Here is a 16,195-nt window from a genome sequence, read left to right on the forward strand (position 1 = left end):
TCCCTCACTGTACCAGAGCACGGCCTCATCTCTCATGGCTACCAGGCAGTTTACTCTGCCCATTATGATGGTGACATCACCCACAAGACCACTTCAAACCAGGTCTTTTCTCATGAGAGTCATCTTCAGGCTTGAGATAATTATTACTAAAGGCATTTGTGGCCCTGGATGACCCTCCTTCTGGGTCCTTGCCAAAGCACGTGGGTAACCACAAGGCTGATGTCTGCCTTCCCAGCCCAACTGTTTGCTCCCTGACATATGCCTGACCTCTCCTCCTCATGGTTTTCCTAGCACTTGAAGCCACCATATGTACCCTGCAAGAGGAGACAAACAGGTCTAGGGTGTGCACACCCACCTCTCAGACTTGGGAGCAGAACTCTGTTCAAATTCCTACTCCTACCTCCAGAGTGTGCACATCAGGAAGCCAAGTCTCAGAGGAGCTCAGTGACAGGCCCGGATGAACACCATGAATTTCTGGCAGAGCCTATTAACACATTTAAGATGGACTTGGCTTTCCTGGCCACAGTTCACTGCTAACTCATATTTAGCTTAAGACAAAGTTAAACTTTTTCATTTTTGCATATGTGCTATTCCTAAGTCACATCTCCTCTTCATGTACTATTTGTGGCAGCAACATTTAAATAACTGCTCTACAAAGTGAACAATGCTCACAGGTAGTAACTAGGATTTTCTTCATGCTGCCTGCTTCATATTCAGATTATGCCAATTTCCCTCCAAATAAAGGCAAGTCTGAATTACAGAAAGTTTAATAATTAGTGTTTTAATACTTAGGAACACATGAAGTCACAAACTGGAATAAAACCAAGGGATGACTTGTAGAGGTACTTAAGAATTCTGAAGTCAAATTGGTTTCTAATTAGCATTCTGTTTTAAATAAAAACATACCCTTCCTCCCTGTCCTAACTTATCCATCCTTCACTCCAGCTACTCTTGGGTGACTGTCTATCTCTCCTCATCCAGAGCTTCTGTGCCTGCAACCACTGCAACCTGACTGTGGCTCTAAGAATGACGCCATGACAGCAAAGAGCTCCTAAGTGTCAGTCCCACATCACTGGCCTTTCTGCTGCATCTTACACCGCCCATCATTTCCTCCTTACTGAAGAACTCGCTCCTCCAGCCACAGCACCATCTTTTCAAATCATGCCAACTGCGCTTTCCCTTTCACGATGATGTCTTATTTACTGCTTTTATTCCTGTGCTCCTGAGTGGACTCTCAGCCCCATGAATGAAAACAAGATCAGATTCCTCTCAGTCACTAAAACCTAACACCATGGTGGCATGAGATAATATCACAGATTTTTGGTGTGTGACGACACTATGCCAAGCACTTTATACAAATTAACTCAATCCTTATAACTATGAAATAAAAACTACAACCTTCATTCTATAGATGAAGAATTGGGTCAGAATGTAGGCTCCATAGGGACAAGGACGCATCTTATCACTTGATTTCAACAGGATGTAGAACAGTGATTGGCCACAAGTGGAAAGTCTAACCCAAGTCGTCTGACTCTAATAACTGGGCACTCCTATGTTGTGGAATCAGTCCATGACTGTCCCCTCTCCTGTGGCACCTCTTAAATGACTATGCATTATAACTTAGGAAAGTGAGACTTGGTAAGGGACTCACCTGAGGTCACACAGCTGGAGTAGCAAACACAGCCTATTGTGAAGATCTGATGACCTGCACCCTGCTCTGCCAAACGCACAGGAACACCGCAGCTCTTTTTCAACGATAACCCTGCTATGCAGTATTATCCCTGCTTGGTAACTTAATAGTCATAGTGCAGTGTGGGTCAATACCCTAGGCTCTCCCCACTCTTTGCCTGCTGGCCTTCTTCCAGTGTGAATACTCTCCTAACTACTTCCTTCATGCAGGTGAGTCCCAAATCTCTCTCTAGAATAGCCAAATGCATGTCAGACAACCCCATCTGTCAATCTCCAATTCACAAATTCTACATGTCAGAAGTAGCTTTCGCACTAAATCTAAACCGCTCTTTCTCCTCAACTCTTTTCACCAGATGGTGGCCACCCTACCCCCATTTTCACTCAACCTGTGAACTACAAAAACCAATCTTCCTCTCTCCTAACAGCAGAGCATGCTGTTTCAGAGCAAAGCCATTCACCAGAGAATGGGAACTGTTTTAGCAAAAGTTGTGCAAGACATATACTGAATTCACAAAACCCTGAGAGAAATTTTAAAAACTCAAAATAAATGGAGAGACAGAAGCTATGATTATAGATTGGAAGACTCAATGTTGTTAAGATGATCATCTTTCTAAATTTATATATAGATACAAAATTATCCCTCCCAAAACTTCAGTAGCTTTTTCTGCAGAAACTGATAAGCAGATCTTCAAATTTATACAGAAATACAAAGGACTCAGAATAGCCTAGTAAGAACAGCTAACTTTTCCACCCCTGCTCACATGAAAACACACAAAAGGGGAGCATGTACACTTCATGATTCAGAGCTTAAAAATTCTTACATATATGTTCAATTAACTTCTAACAGAGGTGCAATGCGGCAAGGGCTCAGTCTCTTTTTTAACGTATGTGCTGAGATCACTGACCATCCCCTGGAATTAATCTCTTACCCTGCACTAAAAAAAAAAAAAAAAAGAACTAATTCAAAGTGGCTCAGAAGCCGAAATTTAAGAGCTCAAACTGTGAAACTTCCAGAATACATCAGGAGAAAAATCTTTATGGCCTTAAGTTAAGCAGAGATATACAGCACTAAGAGCACAATTCATACAAGGAAACTAATAAACTGGATTTCATTAAAATTAAAAACATGTTCATTTCTAAAGACATCAGTAAGAAATGGAAGACAAATCACAGGCTGGGAGAAAATATTTGCAAATCACATCTATTAAGAACTTATATCCAGAATATATTAAGAACTCTTATTATTCAATAATAAGAAAACTCAATTAAAAAGAAAGCAAAATATTTAAACAGACATTTCACCAGGGAAGATATACAATTGGCCCATAAGCACATGAAAAGATGCTTAACATCATTAGCTATCAGGGAAATGTACATCAAAGCCATGAGATATCACTTCACATTCACTAAAACTCAGATAATCACAAGTGTTGACAAGAAATCAGAACCCGCCTCCATTGTGGATAGAAATGCAAGATGGCACAGCTGCTTTGGAAAACAGTCTGGAAGTTTCTCAAAAAAGTTAAAACAAATGTCCATATAAAAATGTGTACACAAATGGTCACAGCAACATGTGAAAATAATCCAAATGTCTATCAACTGATGAATAAGCACAAGGTGTCAGTGCTACACAATGGAATACTATGCAGCAATAAAAGGCAAATTATTGATACATGATACAAGAATGAACTTCAAAGACATTGCTAAGTAAAAGAAACCAGAGGCAAAATACCCCCATTGTCTGATTTCACTTCAAGAAAATATCCAGAAAGGGCAAATCAGGACAGAAAGTGATCAGTAGTTGCCTGAGCACTGAGCATGAGAACAGGCCTGAATTGCAAATAGGCACAATAGATCTTTTTGAGGTGATGAAAATTTTCTAAAATTAGTTGTGATAATGATACAATTACTAAAAAATCTTCTAAGTATAAAAGTGAAATGGGTGAATTTTATGATAGGCAATTTATGCCTCCTTATATATCAGTTCAGGGGTAGGGAGGGAAACAGGCTGGGGATTCAAGTCCTGGCTCTATTACTTACCAGCTGTGTCACTAGAGGAAAGTTACCTAAACTTTGTGCTTAGTTTTCTCATCTGTGAACTGGGAATTATAGTAATACACACAACATAGAGTTATTGTGAGAATTAAATAAGCTGACACACATTAAATACTTAACACAGCGCCAGACACATAATATGCATTCAATGTTAACTATTTTTCTTACTAGGATTATTAGGATTGCTTTCATTCCATTGTCAAGTCTTGCCAATTTCATTTAGTAATCAGTTCTCAAATTAATCACCGTTTCTTCGCAGCTTCTTCCCTGGCCTTAAGCTCTGTAGCACTTGGAGATAAAGGACTCCTCCTGTCTTCCTAACCAGCTCCAGACTCACTCCCTCACATCTGCCTAGCCTCCACAGCCTCAAGGACCAGAATAAATAGAAACACAAGCATGGCAAACCCCGCCAGGGTCAGGTTCAGTAGCATATGAGGGCCTCCACATCTGGTCTCTTTGTGGGACTTCTCCCTCCTTTGCCACCTCACCCCACAAACACATCCAAGGGGCAAAACCTCACACACATACCATGCAGCTCATGCAGCTGCACTTGCCTTCATCCCTCTGCAGAATTTCCCCTTTCTCACTGCCTCCTGTCTACTATTCTAATCCTTTTAGGCTCAGCTGAGGCAACTCCTTCACCTAAGGGCTTCCTAAGCTTTTTGAGAGGGGTCATTCTTGGCCTTTTGTGTCCACTGGAAGCTTGTGGACATCTCCACACTGAATCAAGAAACAAATATTACAAACCTGTCTCACATCTTGAAGAATGAACTCAGCACAGTTCCCTGGTACTTTTGAAGATGCTCAATAAAATGTTGACTGCTCCAATGAAGGGCTAACTAGTCAGTGTTTTCTCAGTGCTCAGGCTTCCAAATAGCTGAGCTTTTAAAAACATGTCATTTAAGGAAAGGGAGAGTCAGAGGTTGTTTAGGAAAATGGAAATCTTTATAAAGCTCTCTCTGTTTTGAAGGACTGTTAGAAATAGCAAATGAGATTGTTACAAGATCATACTGCCTTTCATGTGAAGTGATCCACACTATAATCAGCAGCAGTTCATCAGAATTTATAAAGATGGCTGGCAATCTTAATCTTTCTGGTGGAGTTTTTCCTAACTTTCCTGATGTCAGAATTTCTAAAGACAAACTGTTAATCTGTTACTAATTTTTGTGCTCACAGTGGGAATCTTTGGAGGGATTTTAAAAGAGAGCTTAATAATTAAACTTTTAAGTTTTAGGGGGAAAAAAGTATTATCGGATGCCTGGATTCCACCCAGATAGTGTGATTTTAGTGGTCTGGGATGGGATCCCAAAGTTTACCAGATAATTCTAAAGAGAAGCAAGTGTCAAAATCCACTCTTAAGAAATCTGAAATTATTCCTTTCTCAGTTGCCTCACCTATAAGATGATGGCAGTCAGATTTATGGATAAGTTAAAGTTCTTGTGAAACTAAAATGTATCAACAGATGTTGCAGAGATTCCTTTCTCCTATTCTCAAAAGCTTGGGTCATCTTAAAAGTAAAGTTTGGCTGGGCACAGGGGCGCACGTCTATATTCTCAGTGACTTGGGGCTGAGGCATGGGGATCACAAGTTTGAAGCGAGCCTTGGCAATTTAGCAAGACCCTGTTTCAAAAGAAAAAAGAAAAGCCCTGGGAATGTGGGAGCGTGGGTCAGTGGCAAAAACCAACCAACCAACCAATAAGTAAAGTTTGACCCCTTCTATTTGGCCAATAAGCATTACTATCCTTATATACAGACATTTAAAATCTACTAAAGGACAATTTAAAGCAAAAACAAAACAAACAAACAAAAACACCCAAATACTCAAATCATAATCATTAATTAATAAGATTAAGATGCATGTACACCATCAAATGCATACTAAAATAAAAGTGTGTTTCTAAAAGGTATAATAATAATAATCTGATTTCAGATGAGGAAGCTGGAGGTCCTCTGTGAATAAATCTGTATTTGTAGACATGGCATGTTTTTCTCTCATCACAAAAGTTAAAGGAAAAGAGATCTCAACCAACTACTGACTGGGTATGGTTTTTGTGCTTACATTATAAAAGGATCCAAGAAATTTGAAGCCATTACAACTATGCAAGTCTACCTTAAAGTCACACTGAGTAGACACAATTTAGTGTTAGAATCTCCTCAAAATTAAATGGAATGTTAAAATAATTACATCTTCTTTTTCCCCAAAAAATGTCCTATGGACTGAAGGAAGCTCTTTGCATGCTTTCAAAAAATGTTCTATCATTTATACTTCGAATCTGCATTAAGAAGCTGTCCATTTTTAAATAATCCTATTAAAAAAAAGGAATTCAAATTTTTAAAACCCTTTGAGGTCCTGGATCTAGTTTCTTTAACTTCTCAAACTAAATATAATACACACATAAATAAATAAATAAAAATAAAAACAATACCAAAATTCTTATTATTTTGGGCACAACTGTCACAAAGAGAGTAATGTACGGCAAAATACACCATGTGCATACAATTACAGACAAAAACAAATCTCCATAATATTTTGACCCTCTTTGCCAATATTATTTCATTTTTTATCATCATTTCATTAACTTTTATTAAAAAATAAATTTGAAAGAGTAAAACTGTATAGTGGCAAAATAATTTCAAATTAAATTCTGCTTAAAAAATGAACATAGCTACATTTGGTAAGAGGGAAGACTAGAAATAATATTGTAATGTCATTAAATAAGGGAAAGATGATGTCATTCTAAATACAGTCTTACTGGAAATTAATAAAACATAAAACACAGAACTGCAACGTACACAATTAATGTGGTGAACACTGGGCAACATCACTCAATTAGAAAAGTAGCCTTAGAAGCATCAGGAATGCAGCACTTTTGCCATATTAAAAAAATGCACATAAAAGACACAAAACAAAAAATACTTATTACTTTTAGCATGTTAAAAACAATCACATCAAAAAAGTATACAGATAAAAAATGTCATAGATGACATAAGAAAATAGTGTGTGTGTGTGCGCGCATATATATATTTTTGCATATATATATAAACTCTACAGTATTTACCACTGTTGATATATATATATATATGAGCAGCTTGGATGCTCTCATAAACTAAATTGTACAGCTTGGTTCATTACAAGTCACAGAATCATAGTTTAAAAATTTGAATTACTATCCTCAGCACATTTTTATATACATTTATTTCTCAGCTTCCACATGATCTAAATCAAGAACCTGTTATTTTATCAAGAGTTTGAGCTTCAGTGTAGTGTTCAGCTTTAATACACTGCATTTGTTTTGCCATTTAAAAACATCATTACCAAGTTGATTAAAATTACATTAGACTCATTATATACATAAAAATATTGTCACATTCACTAGCTAAACAAATGTTATTTGCATTTTAAGACACACTTTTGTACCTCAAAAGCTTAAAACCCCAACTTGCAACAGGAAGAGCCATCTATGTTAGACTTTCTAATTTTTTGTTTTCTAATATGAGCACAATAATGTTGAAAACAAGTACTCCAATTAAAAACAAAGTTCTATTTTCTTGGAGTGCCCAAAATTTTGTCAGTTTTCGGTAATTGTAGTGTAATAGAATATTTTTAAAGATATCACTGATTGTTTTAAACCATGAACCTGAATTTTTTTCACAGAAAAAGAAAAAATAGTTTTGAAAGTTTGAAAGTCACACTATATTTTTTAAAAAGATCAAGATCTGAGATGCCTATTAATAGTTAGAATCATCTTTTTTACAATTTTAATATGAATAACATAATGGCCTGATAATTGCAGCAATATCCATTGATTACATTCTTTAAAGAAAATGTCAGAAAATGATCATGTAAACAACTGCCTTGGGCCCTTCAAGGTGAGGCCCTGAAAGAATTTAACAGTCAGAATTAAGAAGTAACCAGACTATTAATACTTCTTTCAAATGAACTTCAAAGGCCTTTCACCTTGCTCCTCCAGTGCTGCATGGTCACTAAGTTGCAACTTCTCCTACAGCATTCCTGGTATCTGGCAAGGAACAGTATGCTCTGAGTATTGCAAAAAAAGAGCAGAGCCAGGTGCAAAAAAGCACTTAAGAATGATCTGGGGAAAATGGATACAAGGAGCACTGTGCCTTTGGCCATAAACTTACCTACCTGCTCCAATTTTTAAGCACCAGTAAGTGGTCAGCCTTTCTCTCCCATGTCTTTAATTTTCAGATTGAAAGAAAATGGCAGCCATTGAAGGATAACAATGAGCATTCTGTGAAATACTATATTAACAAAGTCAGAGAAAACTCTAATTTTGTCAGTTTAGGTCCCAGGTTAAAAACATGGGGGGAGGGTGGTAGAACTAGACTAAAAGACAAGAAAAAAAATATCATATTATACTATGGATCTAGATTAAAATTCATTTTTAAAAAAGTTTTTTTTTTCTTCAGGTCTGTATTCAAATGTGTATGTATAGGTGTCTATAATACCTATTAAAAGACATATTTAGCCTTAAAAAAAATCTGTTCTAGGGTTTCTCAGTGGTTTGCTTACATTAGCTAAAACAGAATGGGCCAAAAGAATAAAAATGTTCAGTTTTTGGAGAAAGATATAAATGAAAGTGAGTAAAGGATCATTATTGTGCGTGTACCCCTAAATGCTATTGCTATGTTTCCAGGTTAAATTCTTTAACAGGTTCAGTGATGATGCAATTTAAAATGCTCATCTTAAGCAGCATCTACATGGAGGATGAAAACTTCTACATATTCTTATTACTAATATACATCAGAATTCTGCGAGTTGTTTCCAAGAGTATAAAATACTGCTTTGGCAATTACAAACATAGCAATGCAGGTTTCGTATGGTTTCTATTCTCTTGTCTTTTGCCAAGTATACATATATTCTCACAGCAATACTGATTCTTGAACAGAAAGCCCCTCCCGCTTTCTGTAGTGATATGCTGGAGGTGAAGGCCCTGCATACTGATACCCAGCTGAACTGGCATCTTCTACAGCTGGTGAAGTTTTATACCGCACTGGACTATCTACTGAAACTGCTGGGAGATTATGGTCTTGAAAGGGTACATGTTGAAAGGCTGAATATTTTGGTAAATTGCTTAAGTGGCTAGGGTTAGCATCTCGGGTCCATGATTGTCCGTGCATCTCAGGTCTGTATGTATAACTAATTTCTGACCATTTTCTGTTATCTGGCAAATAATCCACTGGAGGAATAATGAATTTTCCATTCTTTGGTGACCCTGAATTGCCTGAGTATCCCCCAGCACCAATATCAACAGGAAGGACTTCTATTCGACTGGATGGTAGTACAAGAGGTGTTGGGCGGCTGAAAGATTTCTCTGGAGAAATATCAACTGACAGAGTAGAACCGAAAGGTCTTCGGGAAGGATGAATTTGAGTCCCAGGGCTGATCTGTGGAGGTACAAAGCTGCTGTTAGCAGTGGGGATGTGTCTTGGAGAATTTCCGTGGTAAACAGGGGGGTTGCTATAGGAAGGTGGGTGCACAGTCCCTCGATCTTCCCCTTCTAACTGGGATTGATGTCTTGTATAGCCTGGAGGCTGTACTTTAAAAGTAAATTTGTTGGATACTTTTGATGGACTAGAACCTGGCTCAACGTGCTTTCGTGGACTGTTAGAGTAAACAATGTTCCTTGGACTGTGAGAGTAAGCCCTTTCTAGTGCTTCTTCAGCAGAAGTTCCATTTTCATTCTCTCCCCCAGGTACGTTATCATACTGGGATGCATTGGAGCCTCGCTTCCCATCATCAGCATCCAAAACCTTCATCTTTTGCCTTGTGTTTGATATCCGAGGATCAGTAGAATTTGGGATGGTGACTCCAAGTGTAGGGTGCACCGATCTACCTTCAATGGCATATTTGGCAGTCCTTTCAATAGCTGAAGTATCTGAGGGTTTATTCCATTTGGGCATAAATTCCTTTCTGATATTTGAAGTAGCATTGCTATTTTGGTTAGCAGCTGCATGGTTATACTGCTCGGAACTGTCTTGTGGACCTGATGCAAGTTTTCTTTGAAAAGCTGCCTCATTAAGATTTTTACTATCCTCATCCACGGACTTCTGCCGGAGCTGCCTGACTCTTTCTGGAGTACCAGTTCTACTCTGATGGTGGGGTGAGTGCTCATGCTTTTTGGAAGGCGATGATCCACTTTCTCTTCTGCTGCTTATATGGGGACTGGGCCTACCAACACTTCTTTGTCCATTGCTCAGGTGATTAATGCCAGTAGAATGACATTCAGGTGGAAGCTGCCCCAAAGGTTTCTTTGGATATTCATCCTCTTTACCTAAAGGGAAAGATAAATTCATAAGTAAAATAAATATCTGAGTAAATAGTATCTGATTTAAGTACACATTATTAATAATTGCATGTTTTTTATATATACATATTTTTATACCATGGAATTTTAATGACTGTCAAGAAGTACTTTTTCTGGAAAGACCAATATTAAAACATACCAAAACTCAAAACCTTATTAGGCAATGTACAGGCAGGAACAGTTTGAAACCTTGTGGACAAGATTCACACAATTGTATAACATGATTTCTGTATTTTTTTCAGACATATGGTTACATGCTTTTTCCAGGAATGCAAAGCTGATGTTCTATTTCCATTCCTGACACAATCCTGCAGAGTCAGTAATTCAGTATCTTAATATTACATTACTTTAACCTATCTCAACTAAAATTATTTCTAAATCTCAGTAAAACTTTCCCAGGATAGGGTTGTGGCTCAGTGGTAAAGCACTTGCATAGCACATGCAAGGCACTGGGTTCAATCCTCAGCATCACATAAAAATAAATAAAATAAAGGTATTGTGTCCAATTACAACTAAAAAATACTTTAAAAACAAACAAACAAACAAACAAAAAAACAAAAACAAAACAAAACCAGAAAAACTTTCCCTATCAACTCCAAGCAGATCTGTCAAATTTAAAATTCAACTGATGACCTACTATAGTGTCAAACTTGTCTCAACATTATTGTTATTATTATATCTTGAATACCTTCCTTAGGATAATTTCCTGATAAAAAGTATTCTCTAACCAGAAGTAAAGTTCTAAAAAGGTCTCACTTTAAATGCAAAAATAGAAAAAAATTTAAAAAAGAAAATTGTATCACATACGTTTTGTTTTATATTTTAAGTAATTAATAGAAAATTCATGAGGTATTGAAGAAGAGTTGAATAAACTGGTCATTTTAGTATGAAGTGTTTTAAGCTGATCTATTATGGGGTAGTCAATAAATACCATCATGAAAAAACAACAGACTCCATTTGCTAAAATTTCAACTTGTTTTTCACCTGTTATCACAAAATAATGTATTGTCATTTGAAATAAAAAATAATCCAATGATAGCTACTAATACATTCTGCAATGGCCACTGTGCTGAGCAACAGCCCTGATAGTTGTGAGCACACAGACCCTGTCTTTGTTTTTATGAGGCTCAAGTCTTGGTGTTCATAAACCTTGTCAATTTATCATCAGGCTCCCAGTTATGCCCATTTTCTTCTTCCTTTGATGAGGCAAATCCTCAGAGCCCTAGGGCCCCAGCAAGACGTGGTCCTGCCTGTGTTTTATACATGGGAAAGCAATTTCAGAAAAGCCAATCTTATCCCACTTCACTGTTACCTTTTACTATGCCATTTTCATAAACTTGTAGAGAAACTTTTGATGGTTTTAACTGAATTTATATTGACAGTATTTACATAAGCTCTTGGTTTTATATTTTTAAAAGCACAAAAGCATCAGAAGTGGCAATGAAATTCTGTTTCATTTGTTTATACACTCAACAAATGCATACAGCAACTACTAGATCCCAGGCACTGTCCTAGGCCCTGTCCTTCTGGAGTTCATACTCTAATTATACATAGTGCTAGGAAAAAAGTGGAAAAAGCAATTAAAACCATCAGGGTCACGTAGCACAGGGCAGCGAAGAGTACCATCAAGAACAAGGCCTTTTGAACAAAGGTCTAGAGGGAGAAAGACAGAGGATGAGGCCAAGGACCCATAGAGTCAAGTCAAGAAGGACACAGACTAGGTGAGGACTTGGGAATTTGTGTGGAGTTAAATAAAAAATGCTAGAGGCTTTTCAGCAGGGAGTTACATGATCTGATGTTTATATTAGAAAGGTCACATGAAATGGCAGAGTAGATTTCGGCTGTGGTAATAACTAAGGATGATAATGGTGACAATAACTGCTAATACTCATGAAGTACTCACTATGAATCAGCCACTGCTCAAAACCTGTACATATGACAGAGAACACTGGTTACTATTGTTTCTTCATTTTTAATAGATGAGATACCTGAGGCAAAGATTAACTTGCTAAAAAGCTCAAGGCTAGTAAGCAGCAGATCCAGAGTTCAAACCCAGAGTTGATTCCAGAATTTTTGTTCTTTACCCCTACACTTTAACTGGGGTGAAAAGTAGTGAGAAGAGGTGGTTTCTAGGATTCATTATTAAGGTAGAGTCTACTTGCTTGCTTAGTGTTTTAGATATGAACTGTAAGGGAATGAACAGAGTGGTTTAAGGACAGTGGCAAATACCATTCGGCAGTAGTTGGCATATCAACATTGCTCTTATGTCTTTTTGTAATAAATGATTTTATGATATGTAGAAAAATTATTTCAAGTGATAATCCAAACTGTAAAATGCTTGTTATACAGAAAAGTTTTCCTTGCTTTATAAGAGTTATGTGAAATGATCAAAGCATTTCCAGTTTGGCTTCTCCCTAGTCAAAATATGAAATTCACGGAATTAAGAAAGTTGACTTAAATGCAGCCCAAATCAAAAATAGCCACAGGTAGTTATTCTGCCCTCCCAGTTAAAAGCTAGTGAGCAATAAATATAAAACTACTCTAGAATCTCCAAAAATTTTTATCACTCTACAAATAGTTATCCATTTAATCCCAGATAAATATATTAATTCCTTCTTCCCTGTTGGTAAATAATCCCAACAAATACAAATTATCAATAAGATACAAAAACCTATATAACAGAGAGTTAGGGTGTGGCTCAGTGGCAGTGCACTTGCCTAGCATGTGTGAGGCCCTGGATTTAATTCCCAACATCACCAAAAAATTAAACCAACCAACCTATGTAACAGAAAAGCTGAATTTATGAACTTTCCTTTAGTCTCTTTTGACAATTTTTTAAGCAGAACATAGTAATCTGATTGGCTAATTTAATGGCTGGTTGACAGTCCATCAGGATAACAGTGTCAGCCAATCATCAGAACACCCTTTTCAGGTTGGTGAGTAGGAACCCAATGAAAACAAATATTTAAAAGCAAAGGAAAGCTGTGGCACCAGGAAATGGCGAATTCATGCCAACAAAATGTGCTGCCACAGGGACAAAACTGGATTTGCTGCAAAGATCTTCATGCTGAGCCTTTTCAGCTGTCCCTCTTATCTATTCTCTGGCTTCTGGCAGCCTACAGAGAGAACCCCCAACTTTTAGTTCACATAAAATCATGTTAAATGTTTAAAAACCCTCCATAGTAGAATTAAAAAAAAAAAAAAAAGGCCGAATAAAACAGATCTCAAACTGAGTAGCTACTGCGCCTTGCACATGTTCTCCCTGGAACCACACTGTAGGTGGAAGCTCAGTGCTCTTCAAGCCTGCCTGCAGATGCCCACAGTCTGCTTCGATATTTCAGTGTTCATCAATTCACAATTAATGAAAACTTAATTTATCTGAAATTAGCTGTTTCAAAGAGTAGCTATCCTTAGATCTATATTCTAAGTCTCAAAATTGATTTATTTCTATTTTAAAAAATTATAGATTGCCTTTTCTGTTAGCAAAAAGTCACATATTTTATTATTTATGATCTTTACTGTTATGGTTAGGAAACATTTTCAATGTCAACAATGTAATAAAACCAACTATACCAATTAAATCTATTTTATATAACCACATCAAAAAGACAACTTAATGAAGCAAACATGGAAGCTAGACTGGGGCAGTAACAAATCCACAGAAGAATTTAGAGTTTTCAAAATTTTGCAGATACCATATTGCTGGGATGGTCAACTTGAGGTTGGCTTTCCAAAGTGTTTTCCACAAACACTCATCTTTAGCCACTTCTTGATGATGAGGGACATGAAAGGGTATCCCATTGCCCTTTTCTTTTTTTTTCCTTTTTCTTTTTTTTGGGGGGGATGAAACCCAGGGCCTTGCACATGCTACACAAGCATTCCATCACTGGCCACATCCAAAAATGGTACCCTTTTAAAGTGTGGTGGCCAGACATTTAAGCAATATTTTCTATTTGAACTAAAGAAAATAAAATGTTTGATTACTTCCCTTATCCAGCTTTGTTATGGAAAACGGATTTGCTTTCTGGTCCTCACATTGCCTTGCTGACCCTTTTCACAATCATTATTTCCCAAATGTTGTATATGTCCAAGGCACAGTGTGAAGAGCATGGCCAACAGGAACAAATGACATGATTTTGAATCCTGGCTCTGCCATCTTGAATTTATATAACGAAACCATTCCAGTCTCAGATTTCTTATTTATTAATGAACATCGTTTTGTAGATATGCTGTGAAAATTGGAGTTTATATGAAAAAAAAGGCTAGCATATTAATTGGAATACAGCAGGTATTTAGTAACTGTTGTTATTACTCAAGGCATATTATTTTAAGACAAATTCAAAGCACATCTTGATTACTAGCCAAGTTTATCTTAATTTTGACTCATCAATGGGAGATCTCCCTGAAATTTAACATTATACCTTCCCATGTAATGCCATGTAATGCCAATCACAAATCCAAACACTGTGCTTCAATTCTTTCATTTAAGTGATTGATTACAAATACTGAACTGAGTAAGATAAAAGGTGGAGCACTTAAAATATAACAAACTCATAAAATATAACAAACTCATAATAATTAGTAAGAAAATGAAGGATACCCCATATAGAAAACTAAATAAAGAATGTGAACAGGAAAAAAGAAAGCAGGTAAATATATTATGAGTTACCAGAGAATTGCAAATTAAAATACTTCTGAAATTAGTATCTCACTATTGTGGGTTTGGAGAAACAAATTCTCCAATTTGACAATACATATTGAAGCTTCTGATCTAGCATTTCACCTCTAGAAATTTAATATAATTAAAGCACATGCAAATGTTTGCTATAAAGATATTCAAAACTGCATTGTTTCTGGAAAATTATTTACTTGCATTTTGAAATTAATAATCATGAAATATACATGGTGAAATAAATTATGGAATATAAAATAAATTCAGCAATCTTATGGCTATGCTAATATATTTTTAACGTTAATCAGCAAAAAAAGCAAGTTATAAAAGCAGTATAATCCCATTTATAATGAATAAAATATAGGCACAAATCTATATATGTCTATGAAAATGACTATAAGAAATAAATATTAGTTGTGGTTAGCCTGAAAAAGTGCTCTTAGACTGAATATTATTTTTGTTTAACATATAATTTTTCTACTACAAACACATATTGCTTACATAATAAGGAAGTATAAAGCTTAAAAGCACAGAATATACTTCAATAGGTAAAATGATGTTAACCTGCAGTTTTGGTGTACAACCTGTAAGCAGTATCTTTAGTTTATTCCTAAAAGTATCACAACTTTGTGAAACACTTTATTTTTACCTAAATATACTAGGCTAATAGCATTCTTTTTTGATTCACTAAATAAACTATCTCAACAAACAATGAAATCAGATTAATCAGGCTTATCAGATTAATTCTTCATGGAACCATGGTTAGTGGTTACCTTATTTGGTTGCTAAGTGCTCAAAAAGCCATTTTTCAATTAATCCATTTATTGATTCTTCCCTTATATATCATATTTACTGATCTAGAATTTACATTAACTTTTATTCATTTTAAAATAAAGAACTACATTTTTTCTCATCTCCATCCTTTAAACACTTGTTTGGTTCTGCAGTTTTTGAAGATGACTGACAATCACAGCAATCTCATCTCAAATTTACTTGGTCAAATGGAATATTCCAGAACATCCTCACTCCAACAAGTAACTAGTCTCTTAGTCACACCCTGGCTTCCTCTGCCTTCAAGTTCCTCTTATTAATATTTATTCAGATTTTCCCATTCTAACCCCTCTGTCATCAGAATTATTTCCACATATGAATGATATTCTCTATTTTTTTCTGCCCATAAGTTCACTCAAATAAATTATTAAACATTTTAGTACAAACTACTTTTAGAGCTATCTTAAGCTACTTGAACTACCCTACATATACATACACACCAATAGTGCTGTACTTGGTCTTTGTTGATTTAAATGTCTCTTTTCACCTCTAGGCAACTAACTGTAAGTAATAAGATTCCAGCAGATTCCAGCCCTCAGCCTGGCTGCTTTTCAATAGATATAATTATATTGTTGCTCACTTAGGTTTTCACTCAGCTTTGTGTCTAAAATTTCATGTT

At 36.2% G+C, this 16,195-nt stretch overlaps 1 protein-coding gene across 5 annotated transcripts in view; it reads right to left on the minus strand.

Annotated features, from left to right (window-relative positions):
• Positions 1-765: 765 nt before the first annotated feature.
• Usp6nl (USP6 N-terminal like) overlaps positions 766-16,195 on the minus strand; it is a 169,208-nt gene continuing 153,778 nt past the window's right edge. For all 5 annotated transcript variants that reach the window (XM_013356412.4, XM_078023218.1, XM_021723019.3 and 2 more), the window contains one exon: positions 766-10,040. In XM_013356412.4, coding sequence (XP_013211866.1) covers positions 8,629-10,040 — 1,412 coding nt within the window. In that variant the 3' untranslated portion in view covers positions 766-8,628. The remainder of the gene's footprint in view (positions 10,041-16,195) is intronic.

The sequence above is a fragment of the Ictidomys tridecemlineatus genome, chromosome 10, assembly GCF_052094955.1.
Source record: "Ictidomys tridecemlineatus isolate mIctTri1 chromosome 10, mIctTri1.hap1, whole genome shotgun sequence".
Taxonomy (NCBI): Eukaryota; Metazoa; Chordata; class Mammalia; order Rodentia; family Sciuridae; genus Ictidomys; species Ictidomys tridecemlineatus.